Source organism: Herpailurus yagouaroundi, unplaced genomic scaffold (assembly GCF_014898765.1).
Source record: "Herpailurus yagouaroundi ecotype Mexico unplaced genomic scaffold, PumYag 182, whole genome shotgun sequence".
Lineage (NCBI taxonomy): Eukaryota > Metazoa > Chordata > Mammalia > Carnivora > Felidae > Herpailurus > Herpailurus yagouaroundi.
In genome coordinates this window covers 40,762,125-40,778,108 of record NW_024412413.1, presented here as the reverse complement: position 1 = coordinate 40,778,108, position 15,984 = coordinate 40,762,125, and the positions used below count along the sequence as shown (strand labels likewise).

Below are 15,984 nucleotides of genomic sequence, written 5' to 3'. Positions count from 1 at the left end.
CATCATATGTTTTTTTGTTTTGTAGAATAAAGTTTTATATCACTGGAATGACCTATGGGTTTTTAAAAGATACTGGATGGAAGACAAAGTGTGCTCTTCCTAAACGATGAATTGCTTACCACTGATATAAATTTATCATTGATATTTGTTTTCTTTTTTTTTTTTTCAAGGAGTTGCAACAGTATCTAGCTAACCTGGCTGAACAGTGCAGTGCTGATAATAATGGTGTAGAACTCCCTGTTGTAATAATTCTTGATAATCTTCATCATGTGGGCTCTTTGAGTGATATCTTCAATGGTTTTCTCAACTGTAAATACAACAAATGGTATGCTTATGAAAGGTTTGAATGATGAAATGATAATAAAATTTGCTTTCTTATGCCTTTAAACCTTTTAAAACCCATGGTTTTCAGTGGATGCTATTAATGTGAGAAGCTTCATTAATATTATAACGCATTTTTAAAAACTCCCTGTGCATTTTTTCAAACGTCTGTTTATTCCTTCAACACTTAGTCCCAGGCAACTTTTATGGAAACATGTTTTACTTGATGGTGTTAGCTTCTACAGATATGCTGAAGGTCTGGGAGACCAGTATCCATGACAGAATGGATCAAGGAAATGAAGAACTAAAATGAAGCTTTAGGGCTCTGGTTTCATTTTTACTCCATATCAAAGTTTCAGTTCATCCTTCCCATAAAGATAAACTTAATGCATTCAGATATATCTCTTTCCATTAATGAGTCTAATTTTTAACTATTTACTCTGAAAGTAAAAGGTTGAAGTCGGATATAAAAAAATCTGAAAACCCACTAAAGATTCACTATAGTATGGCCTCTAAAGAAAGGGTATACATGAGCAAGCTAAATATTAGTTTTAATGGTGCAAATATCCCAATTAATCTCTGCTAGAGATTTTTTAAATGCTAAAAATAGATCAGCATAAGATAAGCACTGAAACAAGAATGCAAGTTTTCTCATGTTATTAAGAAACTTTAAAATATCTATGAAATAATAAAAAAAGGAAAAATTAATGCATTTGATTATAATCGTAAGAGCCATAAGATATCATAGTGAAATGAGGCTACTGTGATTATTCTATCTAACCTTTTTATCTTACAGATGAGTAAACTCAGACTCAGAAAGGTACAAGAATTCTCCTAGGATGCCAGACCTGAAATTAGACTCCCAAATCCAAATTTCCGCTCAATGATCTTTGTTATTTTTCAACCTAACATGACAGTATTACCCTTTTAAAGCCTAATGTTAAAATGGAATAATCCATATTTACCTAAATTTTTTCTTAAGGCAATTTTAATGTACTAATCTCTTTTACCTTCAGTACATCCACACATTTTATTTTTATTTTCCAGTCCATATATTATTGGAACAATGAATCAGGGAGTTTCTTCATCACCAAATCTAGAGTTGCATCACAATTTCAGGTAAACATAAACCGAATGTTTTACTTTTGTTATTATTATTTATTTTATTTTTTTGTAGCATCTCTTTCTCTTTGCTTTCGGTTAGTGTTCTTCCATTTGTACATTGACAACTCCTGCCCATGGTGACCTGTGGTGTGAAAATAATTCTCACTTCTTCTGACATTCTTTCTCGAGCAGACGTTTTGTAATCCTCAACCATAATCAGAAGTGTTTCTTTAAAAACAAGAGAGAGAGAGAGAAAAGAAAAGGAAAGAAATGTTTGTCCTGCTCGCATTGTCACCAGCTAAAGTAGAGCATTTTTCTTCTAAGTGTGAGGAATGTGAAGAGAGTTCCTATTTCAGGATTTGTGATTCTCCTACAGAAGACGACTCAGCGTGTATACTCCCACTCACTTCTGACACACAAGAGCTTCCCTTTAGCTCAAAAAGAAAAGTTAGTTGCTTTATATGCCTCTAATGCTAATGGATCTGTAACCCCTTTGAGCATTAAAGTGAGCCACCAATTAAAATAGGAACATTCTTAATTTTAATTGGAAAGAGAATGCTGTGGGCTTAAAACTTAATTTATTTAAAGATTTATGATTTTTTTTTCCTTTTTGTAGGTGGGTGCTATGCGCAAACCACACAGAACCAGTGAAAGGATTTTTAGGCAGATATCTTCGAAGAAAACTGATAGAGATAGAAATTGAAAGGAATATACGCAATAACGACTTAGTCAAAATTATAGATTGGATTCCTAAGACATGGCATCATCTCAACAGTTTTTTGGAAACACACAGTTCTTCTGATGTTACCATTGGTGAGTTCCAAAATTGCAATATGCCATTTTCCAGGAACTAAGAGTACGGTGCTGAAGATGGCCAGATTGGATGGTAGAAAATAACAAGTGAAGCTAATTTTTTTCAGGCTTCCAAAGATTTAAGTTTTCTCTCTCCCTTCTGGAAGTTTGCCTTCTTGTAAGCTGTATATCTCTGATTACATTCATTTTGGCTGACAATTATGGTTTCCTAAGATTTGACTGAAATCAAATAAGTTTAACATAGACAAATATTTAAAAATCAGATAATCATTTGAAATAAATTGTTATCTGTTTCAAGTCCTTTCTTATGCTAAAAACAAATTTTATTTTATTTTTTTATTTAAAATTTTTTTTAACATTTATTCATTTTTGAAAGGCAGAGAGAGAGAGAGAGAGAGAGAGAGAGAGAGACAGCATGAATGGGGGAGGGGCAGAAAGAGAGGAAGACACAGAAACAGACGCAGGCTCCAGGCTCTGAGCTATCAGCACAGAGCCTGACGCGGGACTTGAACTCATGGACTGCGAGATCATGACCTGAGCCGAAGACAGCCACTTAACCGACTGAGCCACCCAGCCACCCCTAAAAACAAATTTTAATCAGTGATTCACATCAAATATAGTTGTGAGAGAAGATTTTAGTTAGAAACACTTTAGGTGTTTTATGGATAATTGAAGTTGTTTTATATTTTTCATTGAGATAAAACTGAATTACTTCCTGTTAGTTGACATAAAGATGTTTATTTTTCTATTCCTCCTTAAATTGCATGTATAAAAGTCTCTTTCCCATACTGATGGATCATAAAGATGCAGTCAATAAGATACAATGTAAATGAGAAGAAGAATTTAACATTTGAGATCAGAAGACCAAAGCTGAGTCCCGTTTCTGCAAATAATGACATATTTTATATTTGGCAGTTTATTTCAGCTCAGTTTCATTATCTGTAAAATGGGGCATGGGGTTTGGATTATGACATGTAAGGTTTCTCCAACTCTAATATATTATATTTTAGATTAAGATTTTAGGGTCAAAGGAAGGGGAAATCAGAAGAGTGAGTCATCAGTAAAATGTACTTTGATAATAATCAAGCTGGGCAAGATTATAATTTCTTAAGAATCCTGCAAGGCATATTATTACTTCCCAAAAAATGATGTCTGAATATTTATGTGTTCAGGTTGTTAAATGTAATGCTTCTCAAAAATGGTTTGTTTTCTTCTTCTTAGGTCCCCGACTTTTCCTTCCTTGCCCTATGGATGTAGAAGCTTCTAGAGTTTGGTTCATGGATCTCTGGAACTATTCTTTGGTTCCTTACATTCTGGAAGCAGTGAGAGAAGGTCTTCAGGTATAGCACTCAATTTTCTTTACTGTTTAAAAACAAACAAATAATATCATCCTTTTGAAAGCCAAAAACACTTTTTTCTCTCAGTATATATACAGAAAACCGAAGGCATGAACTACATAAAAATACTGGGAAAATTCTAAAGATCAGCTAATATATCGCACTTTATTTATCTCTGTGTTCTCTTCTGAGAATAAATATGTAGAAGAAAGAGAAAACACTTATTCCAACAACCACCCATTTAAAGCCAAATTTATTGCCATGGATAATAGCAGTTAGTTGATAGCCAGTTAATTGGACAGTGCTACATCTTATAAGACAGGCATGTTTACATGGGTCTTGAACACTTACTCTTTTATCATGTAATTTGCAACAAATAGTTTTTGCTTACAGGTTCCCTGTTTTTAGCATGTTTCATTTTTTGAAGCCCTTTAACGTCACTTGTAAGATCCTTTACTATCTTGAGGGAGTGCTCTAAATTCTAAGGCAGTTGACTTTTTAAAACCTATGGGGGCGCCTGGGTGGCGCAGTCGGTTAAGCGTCCGACTTCGGCCAGGTCACGATCTCGTGGTCCGTGAGTTCGAGCCCCGCGTCGGGCTCTGGGCTGATGGCTCGGAGCCTGGAGCCTGTTTCCGATTCTGTGTCTCCCTCTCTCTCTGCCCCTCCCCCGTTCATGCTTTGTCTCTCTCTGTCCCAAAAATAAATAAAAAACGTTGAAAAAAAAATTAAATAAAAAACCTATGGTAGGGGAGGGCCTGGATGGCTCAGTCGGTAAAGCGTCTGACTTCGGCTCAGTCTTGATCTCACAGTTTATGGGTTCAAGCCCTGTGTCGGGCTCTGTGCTGACATCTCAGCACCTGGAGCCTGCTTCAGGAGATTCTGTGTCTCCCTCTCTCTGCCCCTCCCCCACTCATGCTCACTCACTCTCTCAAAAAGTAAACAAACACTAAAAAAATTAAAAGTAAAATAAATGAAAACTATGGTAGGATCAAAAAGAATGAAATCTTGCCATTTGCAGTGTCCTTCCCCTTTCTTTCCCAGCATGCTCTCCTCACCTAGTATAACAGTCTGGCAGCATTTGGAACCATCATGATGGTTCTGGTAAACATGATAAATATTATGTGGATGAGGATGTTCAGAGATAATAACCCTAGAGAATGCTATCAACTGGTTTGCAGATTTAAATAATCCATTTTCGTATTTTAAGAGTATGAGCCAATCTAGCGCCAGTAAATGGTTTCAACAAAATAAAAGACTATACCAAAGGTTTCTGTTTTTTAAGTATAATATATCACTTTTCTGGATTCCTCTAAAACTATTAGGCTAAGATGTGAGTCTCTCAATTTCAATCATTTATGCAAAAAAAATTATATTAAAATGTATAATATTCTAGAAGTCATAATTATGAAAACCAATATCTAAATGAATTATATGCTTTCTTCAGATAGTTTCAGTATTAATAAGCTATCATCCAAGTCTTTACATATAAAATTCTCTTTATTTTGTACTTGCTAATACATATAAAGAAAAAGAAAGCTTTTACAAACTCAAAAACATTAATACCTAAGAATACTGACCTTCCTTAGATATCATTTTTGAAAAGGGCATAAGTTCTAGGGTGCCTGGGTGGTTCAATCAGTTAAGCATCTGACTCTTGGTTTCTGCTCAGGTCATGATGTCAGGGTTTATGGATCCGAGCCCCATGTTAGGCTCCGTGCAGACAATGCAGAGCCTGCTTGGGATTCTCTGTCTCCGTCTCTCTCTGCCCCTCCCCCACTCATGGTGTCTCTCTCTCTCTCTCTCTCTCAAAATAAATAAACTTAAAAAAAGTACATAAGTTCTTTTTTTAATATTTTAATCAATATTATTTATAAAACACTATTCTGAAAATTATAATTTTATACAGCTTCCATTTAGGCAAACGTATGACCATTAGAGTAATGTGTTTCCCAGACTAAAACTGGGAGATATTTCAAAATTACTATTTTTTTAAGTTCACTTATTTTGAGAGAGAGACAAGTGTGCATGCGCACAAGTAGGGGAGGGGCAGGGAGAGAGAATCGTAAGCAGGCTCAGCACTGTCAGTTAAGAGCCCAATGTGGGCTTAAACTCATCAATCTACGTTCAGTCATGACCTGAGCCAAAATCAAGAGTCGGTCACTTAACCAACTGAGCCACCCAGGCACCCCTCAAAATTATTTTTGAAGAGGGGTAGAAATGTCTTGTTTCTTGCTGTGGGTGTAGATGTTTAGTAATAGGTTAGTGTGAATACTAAATCAACCATGATGCAGGGAGTGTAGAGGGGGAAATCTAACACAATGGAGAGATAAGAAATCCCGAAATCCATTGGCAGATGATATTCCTGGGGTGGTCCACATATATGTTTTCTGTAAGAGCAGGAAGAAAGGGAATCGCGTGTGTTATAAACCATTTCCTTGGATTCAAAACCTTGAATTAGAACAAGAGGTGAAAAAACAAAGCCTGACTGCAAAAATGAAAATCTGAGTTGAGAGGAGTAGAAAAATTTCTTTTTAAATGAATGCTTTGATGAGGAACCATATGGGGATACTCTCTGCCAGATGTTCTAGTTGGAAAAAAAAAAAAAAAACCTCTGGTGATAACAATGGATTCTGATTTTTATTCTGGTGATTCTACCTTTCTTGAAATGTGAACAATCTACTTAAAGTATTCTAAATACTTAACTATATATGCTTTCCATTACTTTTATATAGTATCTATTTTACTCTGAAATATAGAATTGGACCTATTTAGCATTTTATTTTATTTATTTATTTATTTTAATATAAAAACATTTTTTTTTTTTTATATTTCTTTTTTTTTTTTTTTTTTTTTTGAGAGACAGAGACAGAGCACAAGTTGGGGAGGGGCAGAGAGAGAAGGAGACACAGAATCCAAAGCAGGCTCCAGGCTCTGAGCTGTCAGCACAGAGCCTGACGTGGGGCTTGAACTCACAAACCATGAGATCATGACCTAAGCCGAAGTCGGACACTTAACCGACTGAGCCACCCAGGCACCCAATATTTAGCATTTTATTAGCCACCTCCAATTTTGCTCTCCTTGGTGATTCATTAAAAGGTTGGCATCAGTTGATTCTAGACTTTCATATTCTTTTTGTAACATATATTTTCCAACAAATGTAAATTTTCGTGCAATTAGCTTAACTTGTATAGCATGCTTTGTCTTACAGATCTATAAAGCAGGTTTTTAACTAGAGAAAACTTTTGCTCCAAAACAAGAGAACTATATAAAAAAAAAAAAAAAATCTAGGATTGCTACTCCTGCCATCATCTCCCAGGAAATACACAGATATCAGGACCTGGCCTCCTCTCTCTCTCTCTCTCTCTGTCTCTCTCTCTCTCTCTCAAGTCACGGCTGACACAACCCTGCATAGTTCCTCCAGGAGAAACCCAAAAGATAATTCGAAGGCAATCCATGTGTCTTTTATGGTGTCAATGTCCACCATTTTCCTCTTGTCTAACTGAACCACAATAAGCCATAGAGAACAGCTCACAGTATGCTATCTGGGACCAAATATGCACCTGGTAACCAGGATTGCCCTCAGTCGAGCAGGTCAAGGAAAGGGAAGTACATCAAAGAACAAGTTTGCCCATGTTACTGCTGTCTCCTCTTCATTTTAGCTTGTCTTTCTGTCCCCCTGCGGCCTTGTGATTGTTTACAAAGTCCCCTCTACCCCTTTCTCTTCAGTGTGCCCCTCTTAATAGTTTCATTTTTTCTTCCAGCTTAAAAAACTTTTAGCATATCTTGTACTCGTCTTCTCCCCTCGAATCCACTGCCAGTACTTTAACAAGGCTTTATTATCTCTTTCATACTGACTCTCCTTCCACTTGAGTCCTTCCATTTCCCATTTTTCTCTTCTCTTACCACTGACCTTATAAATATATATCTAAAAAGAGTTTTTACAGGGAACAATGAAATTATTGGGGGAAATTAATCCAAAGAAAATGGCTATCAGAGAAAGGATCCTTATTTTCAAAGAAAGTTTGTGTAGAATGAGGTTGACAGAGAAAAAGTCTCTTATTTGATTTATCATCTTCCCAAAGTGCACTTTAGTAGAGAACTCTGTTTACTGTCTAGCATGCCTTGTTTCAGTTCTCCCTCACTGGAACATTCCTTTCTCAGCTGTGAGTTTTCTTTTGGTTAATAAAATTACCAATAAAGATAAATGTGCACCGTGATATTTATATGCGTTTTACATAAACCTCCCTCACCCTGTCTCCCAAATGGTGACCACCTAGCCCAAATGGTCAGCCTTCATTTTGTTTCTCCTTCAAGTTTCAAGAGAGATATGTACACAGATGTGTATTTATAATCTGAAAAGTTGTATACAGACACAGTCCGCTTGAAAGGCCCCTAAGAACTCAGGGTGCAAAGGAATCGGTAAGTTAGTGTCACCTGTTTTACTGAATAGAAATATATTTTATGTTTATTAAATATGTAACCATTTTTTAGATGTATGGGAAACGGGCACCTTGGGAAGACCCCTCAAAGTGGGTGCTTGACACATACCCATGGAGCTCAGCGTCTCTGCCTCAGGATGGTCCAGCATTACTTCAGTTGCGACCAGAAGATGTTGGGTACGAAGGCTGCATAGCCACTAAGGAAGCCACAACCTCAAAGCACATTCCACAAAGTGACACGGAAGGGGATCCTCTGGTAAGAAACTGACGTGTGATCCTTCTAATATAAGTTTAATTACAGTGTGTGGTCATCACTATTTAGTCATTTGTACCAAGGATATAGTTATCTTAGGTAGGATTTGGTACTGTCCTGATATAGGTATTTAGTTTTAACTCTTACCTTTGGCCTGCTTTCATTGGGTGAAATTCTTAAAGGCCAACCTTGAATGCTTAAAAATCAAAAAACTCTAAAACTAGGCTGTATTCTTTGACCCTAATTTTTATCTTATTAGGTGTAAAACTGTGTAAATAAATTAATAAATCTTCAACATTACAGACTCAATTCACTAGGTATTTAAGACAACACTGAATTTTGTGTTTAAATTTTAAAAAAGAAAATAATGTAACATACACTTGGAGAACTAAAGAATATTTTACATATATCAACTAGTTTGACTAAATTTAGAATTAGTCTTTTGTTGCCTGTGGTAAAGAATAAACTGACTTGGAAATCAAAGGGGACTTATTCTCCCTGATTCTCCCTGTCCTGCTTAATTTGCAATTGTGTGTAGCTTAATAAAGATGAGTAAAACTCCAAAGTATGAGTACTCTGAAAATATTAAGTAAAGGGTATTATTAGGAAAATATTTTATCTTTATGTATTTATTTTTTTATGTTTGTAGATGCATTTGTATAGATTGGTATCAAATGTAGTGTGTTTATTAGCTTGCCATTCTAAAGAAATCACTGGACTTGCACATTCCATACAGGAAGAAAAGATACTGAAAAAAAAAAGCCATTTTGCTACTTAAAACAAATGAACAAAAAAGAAAATGATTAAAAATCATAACCTATGATTATACCCAAGAACATAAAATGACTTGATATTTTCTGGAATATTCCTATACCCTCAACCCCAATACATATACAACGTTATCATCCCAGATGACCATTCTTAACATTTTGGGGGTTACATGTGAACAGCCTCAGAGATTTTTAAGATCTTTTCCCCAGCAAAGTGCACTCACACACAGGAAAATTTGCATACTGTTTCAAAGGCTTCCATAGAGTCATGGAAGTACACTTACAGACCTGCTTAGAGTCTGGGGGACTCCTATATAGGACTTCCTATATTGGACTTTTGCTCTAGACCATCAAATCCTTAAGGGCCTAGGCTTGTATTTTTATTACAGGTAGCTGGCCCTTTAGCTTGTACATAGCTTGAAATCAACAGTGGTAGAGGGATTGGTTTGGATGCAACATAATTGTGAGCATACACTAATTAATTGCTTACAGAATGGTTAACATTTAACAGTAAATATAAGCTTTAGAGTACAAGTATGGGTTATCACATATGAATTTTTTTTTTTATTACTTCTAGTCTTACCTTTGTAGTGTTGATAGACTGTGTCTGCAGTAGGGAGAGGTTTTATAGCGTTTGTATTGAGAATTATACTGTAGAGTAAGTTATGCCCTCAGCTTTCCCAATTCCCACACTCCTCATCAGCTAAACCCTGCAATCTTCCCTGGCTCTAAGTGCTCTTGTCTTCTAGTGTGGAAAAGAGGTCCAGAATCTCCCATACTGAGGGAAAATTAGGGTTAAAAAAAATCTGATTCTTAAACAGCTGCTCAACTAAATATCTTAAGAAACAGGGATTATGAAATGTTAAATAGAAGACTTATCTAAAAGTAAATCTTGGATCAGGCATATTCTGATAAAAAAATAAATATCCTCTTGGTCTGCTTTTATTTTGTTGTAATTCTATAATTACTAACATCAAGTAAAATATATTTGTGGTCCAATCTAAATAAAAAGTATTTGGGAAAAAATCCACTATTTAATGTAAGAAATACATATTTGGATATGAACAAGGATTCAGGTTTTTGATGCATCTCCCAGTATTTGATTCATTATCAATAAACTCATTCATAGTTCCATAAGTGTTAATGAGTATGTACTCAGGGCTAAGACCTGGTGGTCAGGACATAAATAAAATATCATTTCTGATCCCAAGAAGCTCACAGTCCATTAGTGGAGAGAGATGTCTACTTATATAAATTATAGTTAAAGAATAGTAGTCACATGCTAAGTGAAGTTGTGAGTCCATTGAGGAAGTGATTAGAAGAAAGCTTCACAGAGAAGGAGATACTTGAGCTGCATCTGGAAGGATGAATAGAAGTTCATCCTTGGCTGGAGAACATCCAAGATTAAGGTTGGCTGGAGGACATCCAAGATCAAGGAAGCAGCAGGGGAACTGTGAAACAGTATAATAAAAATGATGAGTTTAGGAAGCTATATGCAGATTGGTGAGATTAGAACAAAAGGGGCAAGAACAATTGAAGCGACAAAAGTCTGCAATTGCTACATTATGCCCAAGGCTTTTTTATCTTTGAAGGAATCACACAGATAACGAGGCATTACCGAAGGTGTTTGGGCAGGGCACTTAATTTACCTTAGCTAGATTTGCAAGTTATAAAGATCACTTTGGTAACAGAACAGAGGACAGATTAAAAGAGAGAGGCTGGAGGCTGGGAGCCCAGCAGATTTGTAAATAGCAGGGGTGATAAGGACCTGACCAAGGACAAGGCAGAGGAGAGGAGGGAAATTCTTGTGCAGAAAATAATGATTTATCCCCATGACTATTGGTTCAGATGTAACCTTGCCCCCTCTTGTAATCTCCTTTGACCTGAACTGTGAGAAAGCAAAGTAAATCCCTTGTGTACATTTATTATGGATCTGAGACTTGGAACTTATTCTAACAAAATGTATTTACTATATGACACAATTTTCATAGATTAAGACTTTAATAACACTTCTGTTATATCATAAAACGTTTATAGCATTCAGCATTCAAGCTATTTGAAACATTTATGAGTGAGATAGAATAATAACCCTTTAAACAGATTTCATTTACAATTTCTACCCTTAGTAAATCAGGAGGACGCTCAACACACAATTGTGTTTCACAAATTCTCTTGACTCAAATGCTTGAACATACAGCTGGCGACTAATGTGGGAGGAATTGACACCAGAAAGGAGAGAGACAGTATGAATTGTGAATGGAGGTTAGGGTGTGTGGTGAGAGAGAGAGAGGGAGAGAGGGAGACAGAGAAAGGAAGCGTTGATGGAGATTTGGCTTTTTGCCTTATTGGGTTTGAGAGATTGTCACTACTTTCAAATCTGTATGTAGCTGATTGAATAAATTCAGAGAGTTAGACTAACAATTATGTTGAAAAATATTGTCCTGAAGAATATGAAAATGACTTTAAAATGTGCTATAAACTGTGAACTTCTTGGTGAGAAAGGCATACTTGCTGCAATTGGTGATTATCAGTTTATCATTTATTTCAAAAGCATTTATTGAACCCACATTTTACACTGAGCCCGCAAGCATGCATAGCCTAACGTATCACTAAGGGATCCTTTTTTAAGATTTTTTTTTTTCTTTTGGATCAGATTCTCTATTTCTCTAGGTTGGAAAAAAAAAAAGAACAACTTTGATGACTTTATAAAATAATACATTAGTCTGCATTAAACAACAGAAAGATGATTACAATTTATAGAATCCCTTGACAAGAAAACAAGTCCACTCCTTTCATGAAGACAGGTGCCAGTTTTTCTGCGCTTTCTCAAATGGTTGCACGATCCATCCACAATTTGCTTTTAAACAATTTTTCTTTTGTCTCCAAAGTGGGTCTGCAGATCTTACCACAAGCCAAGCAAGGTGGCTGCCTTTTATTTTGTAAGACATGGAAACGCTAGCTGTCTTTCTCCCCAGGTGCTTTCACGCATATGCCGCTTTTACTGGAACACATATTACCATTGTCCTATCAGCTGGGAGACCTGAGACAGCTGCTGCTGTTCCAGAAGGCGGCTCTTGTTTTCAGTGGCGTAGCAATCATATTTTAGCCAGAAATTGCAACAACGTCAGAAACTTGACAGGGATTCTTTCCTTCTCCCTCTTCCAACGCTCATGGTCGGCTTCATTCACTCACCTCCTTGGAGGTCAGCTCCTGAACAGCAGATGGTGTGCTTGAGTGCGGCAGCTGGCTTCATTCCCCTCCGTCCCCTCCTTCTCTCAGGGGAGCGCGAGTGGGCGCCAGTGTACGCGTCCGCGTGTGTATGAACATTCACGACTTTCCGTTGCCATTCAATGCTTTCTGCTTCTCCCCGCCAAAAAGCTAGGCAGCTTGGCGAACTCTCCAGCAAAGAGCCCAGATGTCCAGCTGTGATAGGGTTTCCTTCCCAGTCGCCCTGCTGGAGCAGTATTCATTCACGACCCCAAATAAAAGAGCTGTCTCGAGGCCCTGTTTTGTCCTTATGGTTTGGTGGCGTAGCCGTGTTTGGGAGAAACCGTGTAGGAGCTGGAGGCAACTAATAAAAATCTCAGATTGTTTTCCCGTTTCACTTGGACGGGATGAGACGGTGCCTCTGTGTGGCTCAGGGCCGTGTGTTTTGTGGGGCTGGCTCGCTCACTGCATCACTGCCTACATCGATGTCTCTTTTTCTTTCTTCAGATGAATATGCTAATGAAACTCCAAGAAGCAGCCAATTACTCGGGCACACAAAGCTGTGACAGCGATAGCACCAGCCACCAAGAAGACATTTTAGACTCATCTCTCGAATCTACTCTCTAGAGGGTGAAAAAAGTTAGGGGAAGAGACTCATGCTTTTTCGAAATGTGTAAAAAGTAAAGTATTTTCACTAAACCACTGCCAGTATGAAAGAAAGCACCCTGTCAGGGGCCCTGACCCAGAGTTGTGGTCTCCAAGGAGGCAGCTGAACCGAGTCTGAACCGCCAAGATGCTAAATTGAGATGGGAGCTTAACTTTATTTTGTTTCTAGGCATTTTTATATCCGTGGAGTGACGTACGGCTCCACTGCTCAACTGGAAAGGACCCTAATGACAGGGCAACCGAATAGATTGCACACGGGATAGCCAAACTGGACTTTATTTTTCTCCTCTTTAAAAGTTTACAGTGCAGACCTTTTTTTGTCCCCTCCTTTCGTTTCCTCTGACGGGCCGTCCTCCCCAGGCAGGGCCCCTTCTCCGTCCAGCCTCCTTTGTGCCACATGGTGCTGGTCCCAGGGCTCCAGTAGTGTTCGTGTGGTGCGCTCACCCCATTGCAAAATGCAGCCGCGAGGCCAGCCCTCCATCAGCACAAAGGGAATTGTGCTACCGCCAGGAAAACACTACTGCGGCGAGCTGGATACGTGCCAATGTGATTCCTAACTGCCACGTTCACACGATGTGCTCCGCCCACTTTTCCGTGTATGAGTCACAGGTTTTATAAGGTTGTTTTTACCACAGTGGTCTTTGTAAACCACCTGCCCACTCCCTTAACAAGAGTTTTATACCAATTACTAGTCGACACTGACAAAAGGCTTTTTTAGGGCTTCGTTCGTTTGAGCCTTTTCAGTGAAAGAAGGAACATTTCCTATGGTGCTGTCTCACTGCCTTAAAACAGATTTCTACAACAGTTTAACAGCTGGTTTAAATCCTAAACCACTGGTAATTTCCACTGTCTTTTCATTTACAACCAAGCAATGCCAGTTAATACAATAGCCTCATCTCTATATATCTTTTTTTTTTTTTTTGGAAGAATTGGTTAGAAGAAAAAAAAAATCAGTATTTTTACCTGGGGTGTTTAGATTGCCCTTTCTCCAAAATGTTCAAGTAACCCGGAAACCCTCTCTGACCGTCACTTAAAAGCGAAGACATGTGGCTGAACTCCATCCAGTTATAGGCAAGAGAGTTGTAGAAGGAGGGAGATTTGGAGATGCAACATGAGCACAACTGTCTGGCTTTCCTCCCCGATTCCTTTTCTTCTTATTACTGTTACTCTTAGTTTTGAGCATGTTGTTTCGATTGCTATTGTCGTACACGAGAAATTCAGCATTAAAGAACACTGAAGCAGTGTAGTCACTGTGGAAGAGGAAGCGTTTATACTGTAAAAGAAGGTTAGATTTGCACAGTCTACTGGGTAGGTATTGTAAATAATCATTTTAAAAACTCGCACAAATCCAAACAGACACACACGAAAATGTATCTTATCCCGTTGGTGTTAAGCGGTGTTTCGCTTGCTGAGATTTCCTGTACATTGCGAACAAATACAGAATGCAAACCCTCGAAGCTGTTATTATCCGGCGTGTTTGTCCTGTACTTACAGTTGTTATGACTATGCAGGAGCTATCAGTGCTAGAGTGAGCATGCTTCAAAACTGTTCATGAAGCCAATACGTATTTGGAAAAGAAAAATGTCCAAAAGTGCATCTGTTGTGGCAGGCTTTAAAGAGAGTGCATGAAAACTGATGGGAATCATTGGAGAAGTTACCACCATACACAGGACGGGTCTTTAAGTTTTTAGAACCGAAGGGCTAGGCCATGGTGTAGACTTGTTCTATGCACGTGAAAATATGTTGCTTTCAGGAGGTGCAATTGGTGCTACTCTCTGTGACCACCCGTGGGTCAGTTGCTCTAGAACAATAACAACACAAGACATCTGTGCAGTTTTCAGAGTGTCTCTAAGTCTCTAGGTCCTACCCGGTGCTATTGCCCTAAGGGAAATCTGAACCGAATTTATGCACATAGAATTGTCACCCTGACTTTGAAGCCTCAAACATGGATCAAAGCTGTTTTGAAACATCACTATATGTAGCTGGATGAGTGACTAGTTGCCCTTGTATAATACGTGATCTAAAACAATTGCTAATCTTTCCCTGCCATTTCGAGAAACACAGTCTAAACATGATCATAAACAGAAATCCCTGCAATACATCCCAGTAGGTTCACCTAGTTTACAACTTAAACTAGTTTGTGAAACATTTGTCTGTAAACATTTTATATTTTGTACATTTTTGATGTAACATATCATGTAAATAGGCAGAAACAGTGAAATAAATCATCTGAAAAGTTTTGTAGTCTTTGTAAAGCCCCGACAATAAGTACTTGGTGTCAATGGACTTAACTGGATGATGTATTTTCTATTGGTTTATTGTTCCTCTAGCTTGTAAACCAGCTTGCATATATTTTTTTGCAAATGTGCACCCTGTATCTGTCTAAATTATTACTTTGCCATTAAAGTGGAATTATTTATTGACAACGAGGTGTGGTGTCTGTGTATGGAGAAAAACTGAATAACCATGTGCCAAAAGTGTCAAGCCTTCAAACGTTGCTTGTACTATTAATACGCCATCAACAGGGATGTGTGTAAATTTTCATTTTTTATATCTTACAGAAAGAACCCATAGGTTTTAATAAATAAACTGAGGGTACTAGAAATAAATAAACTGAGGGTACTAGAAATGAACTGAGGGTACTAGAAATATTTTTTAATGAAATTTATTCAGTGAGTATTTTTAGAAAACTCTGACTAGTGTAAATGTTTGATTATAAAATAAGAATTGATATAAAATAGAATATTGATATTACCTAAATCAACTTATTGTTTCTTTGTTTATATTTCATTAAATCCTCGATTTTCTAAAATACTTATTTTGAGAGAGAGAGAGCATGTGGAAGGGGCAGAGAGAGAGGGTGGCTCTCTCTACACCTGGGTGGCTTGGTTGGTTAAGCGTCCAATTCTTAGGCAAACCATAAGAGACTCTTTTTTTTCTTTTTAAGTTTACTTTTGAGGAGGAGGGTGGCAGAGGGAGAAAGAGAGACAGAGAATCCAAAACAGGCTCTGCGCTGTCAACGGAGAGCTGGCTGTGGAGCTCCAACTCACGAACTGTGAGATCATGACCTGAGC

At 37.6% G+C, this 15,984-nt stretch overlaps 1 protein-coding gene across 7 annotated transcripts in view; it reads left to right on the top strand.

Annotated features, from left to right (window-relative positions):
- The window catches only part of NAV3 (neuron navigator 3), a 600,880-nt gene extending 585,544 nt beyond the window's left edge, over positions 1-15,336 (top strand). For all 7 annotated transcript variants that reach the window (XM_040491360.1, XM_040491363.1, XM_040491362.1 and 4 more), the window contains 6 exons: positions 171-325; positions 1,369-1,440; positions 2,042-2,238; positions 3,460-3,578; positions 8,067-8,270; positions 12,752-15,336. In XM_040491360.1, the coding sequence (XP_040347294.1) occupies positions 171-325; positions 1,369-1,440; positions 2,042-2,238; positions 3,460-3,578; positions 8,067-8,270; positions 12,752-12,871 (867 nt within the window). In that variant the 3' untranslated portion in view covers positions 12,872-15,336. The remainder of the gene's footprint in view (positions 1-170; positions 326-1,368; positions 1,441-2,041; positions 2,239-3,459; positions 3,579-8,066; positions 8,271-12,751) is intronic.
- Positions 15,337-15,984: the final 648 nt, after the last annotated feature.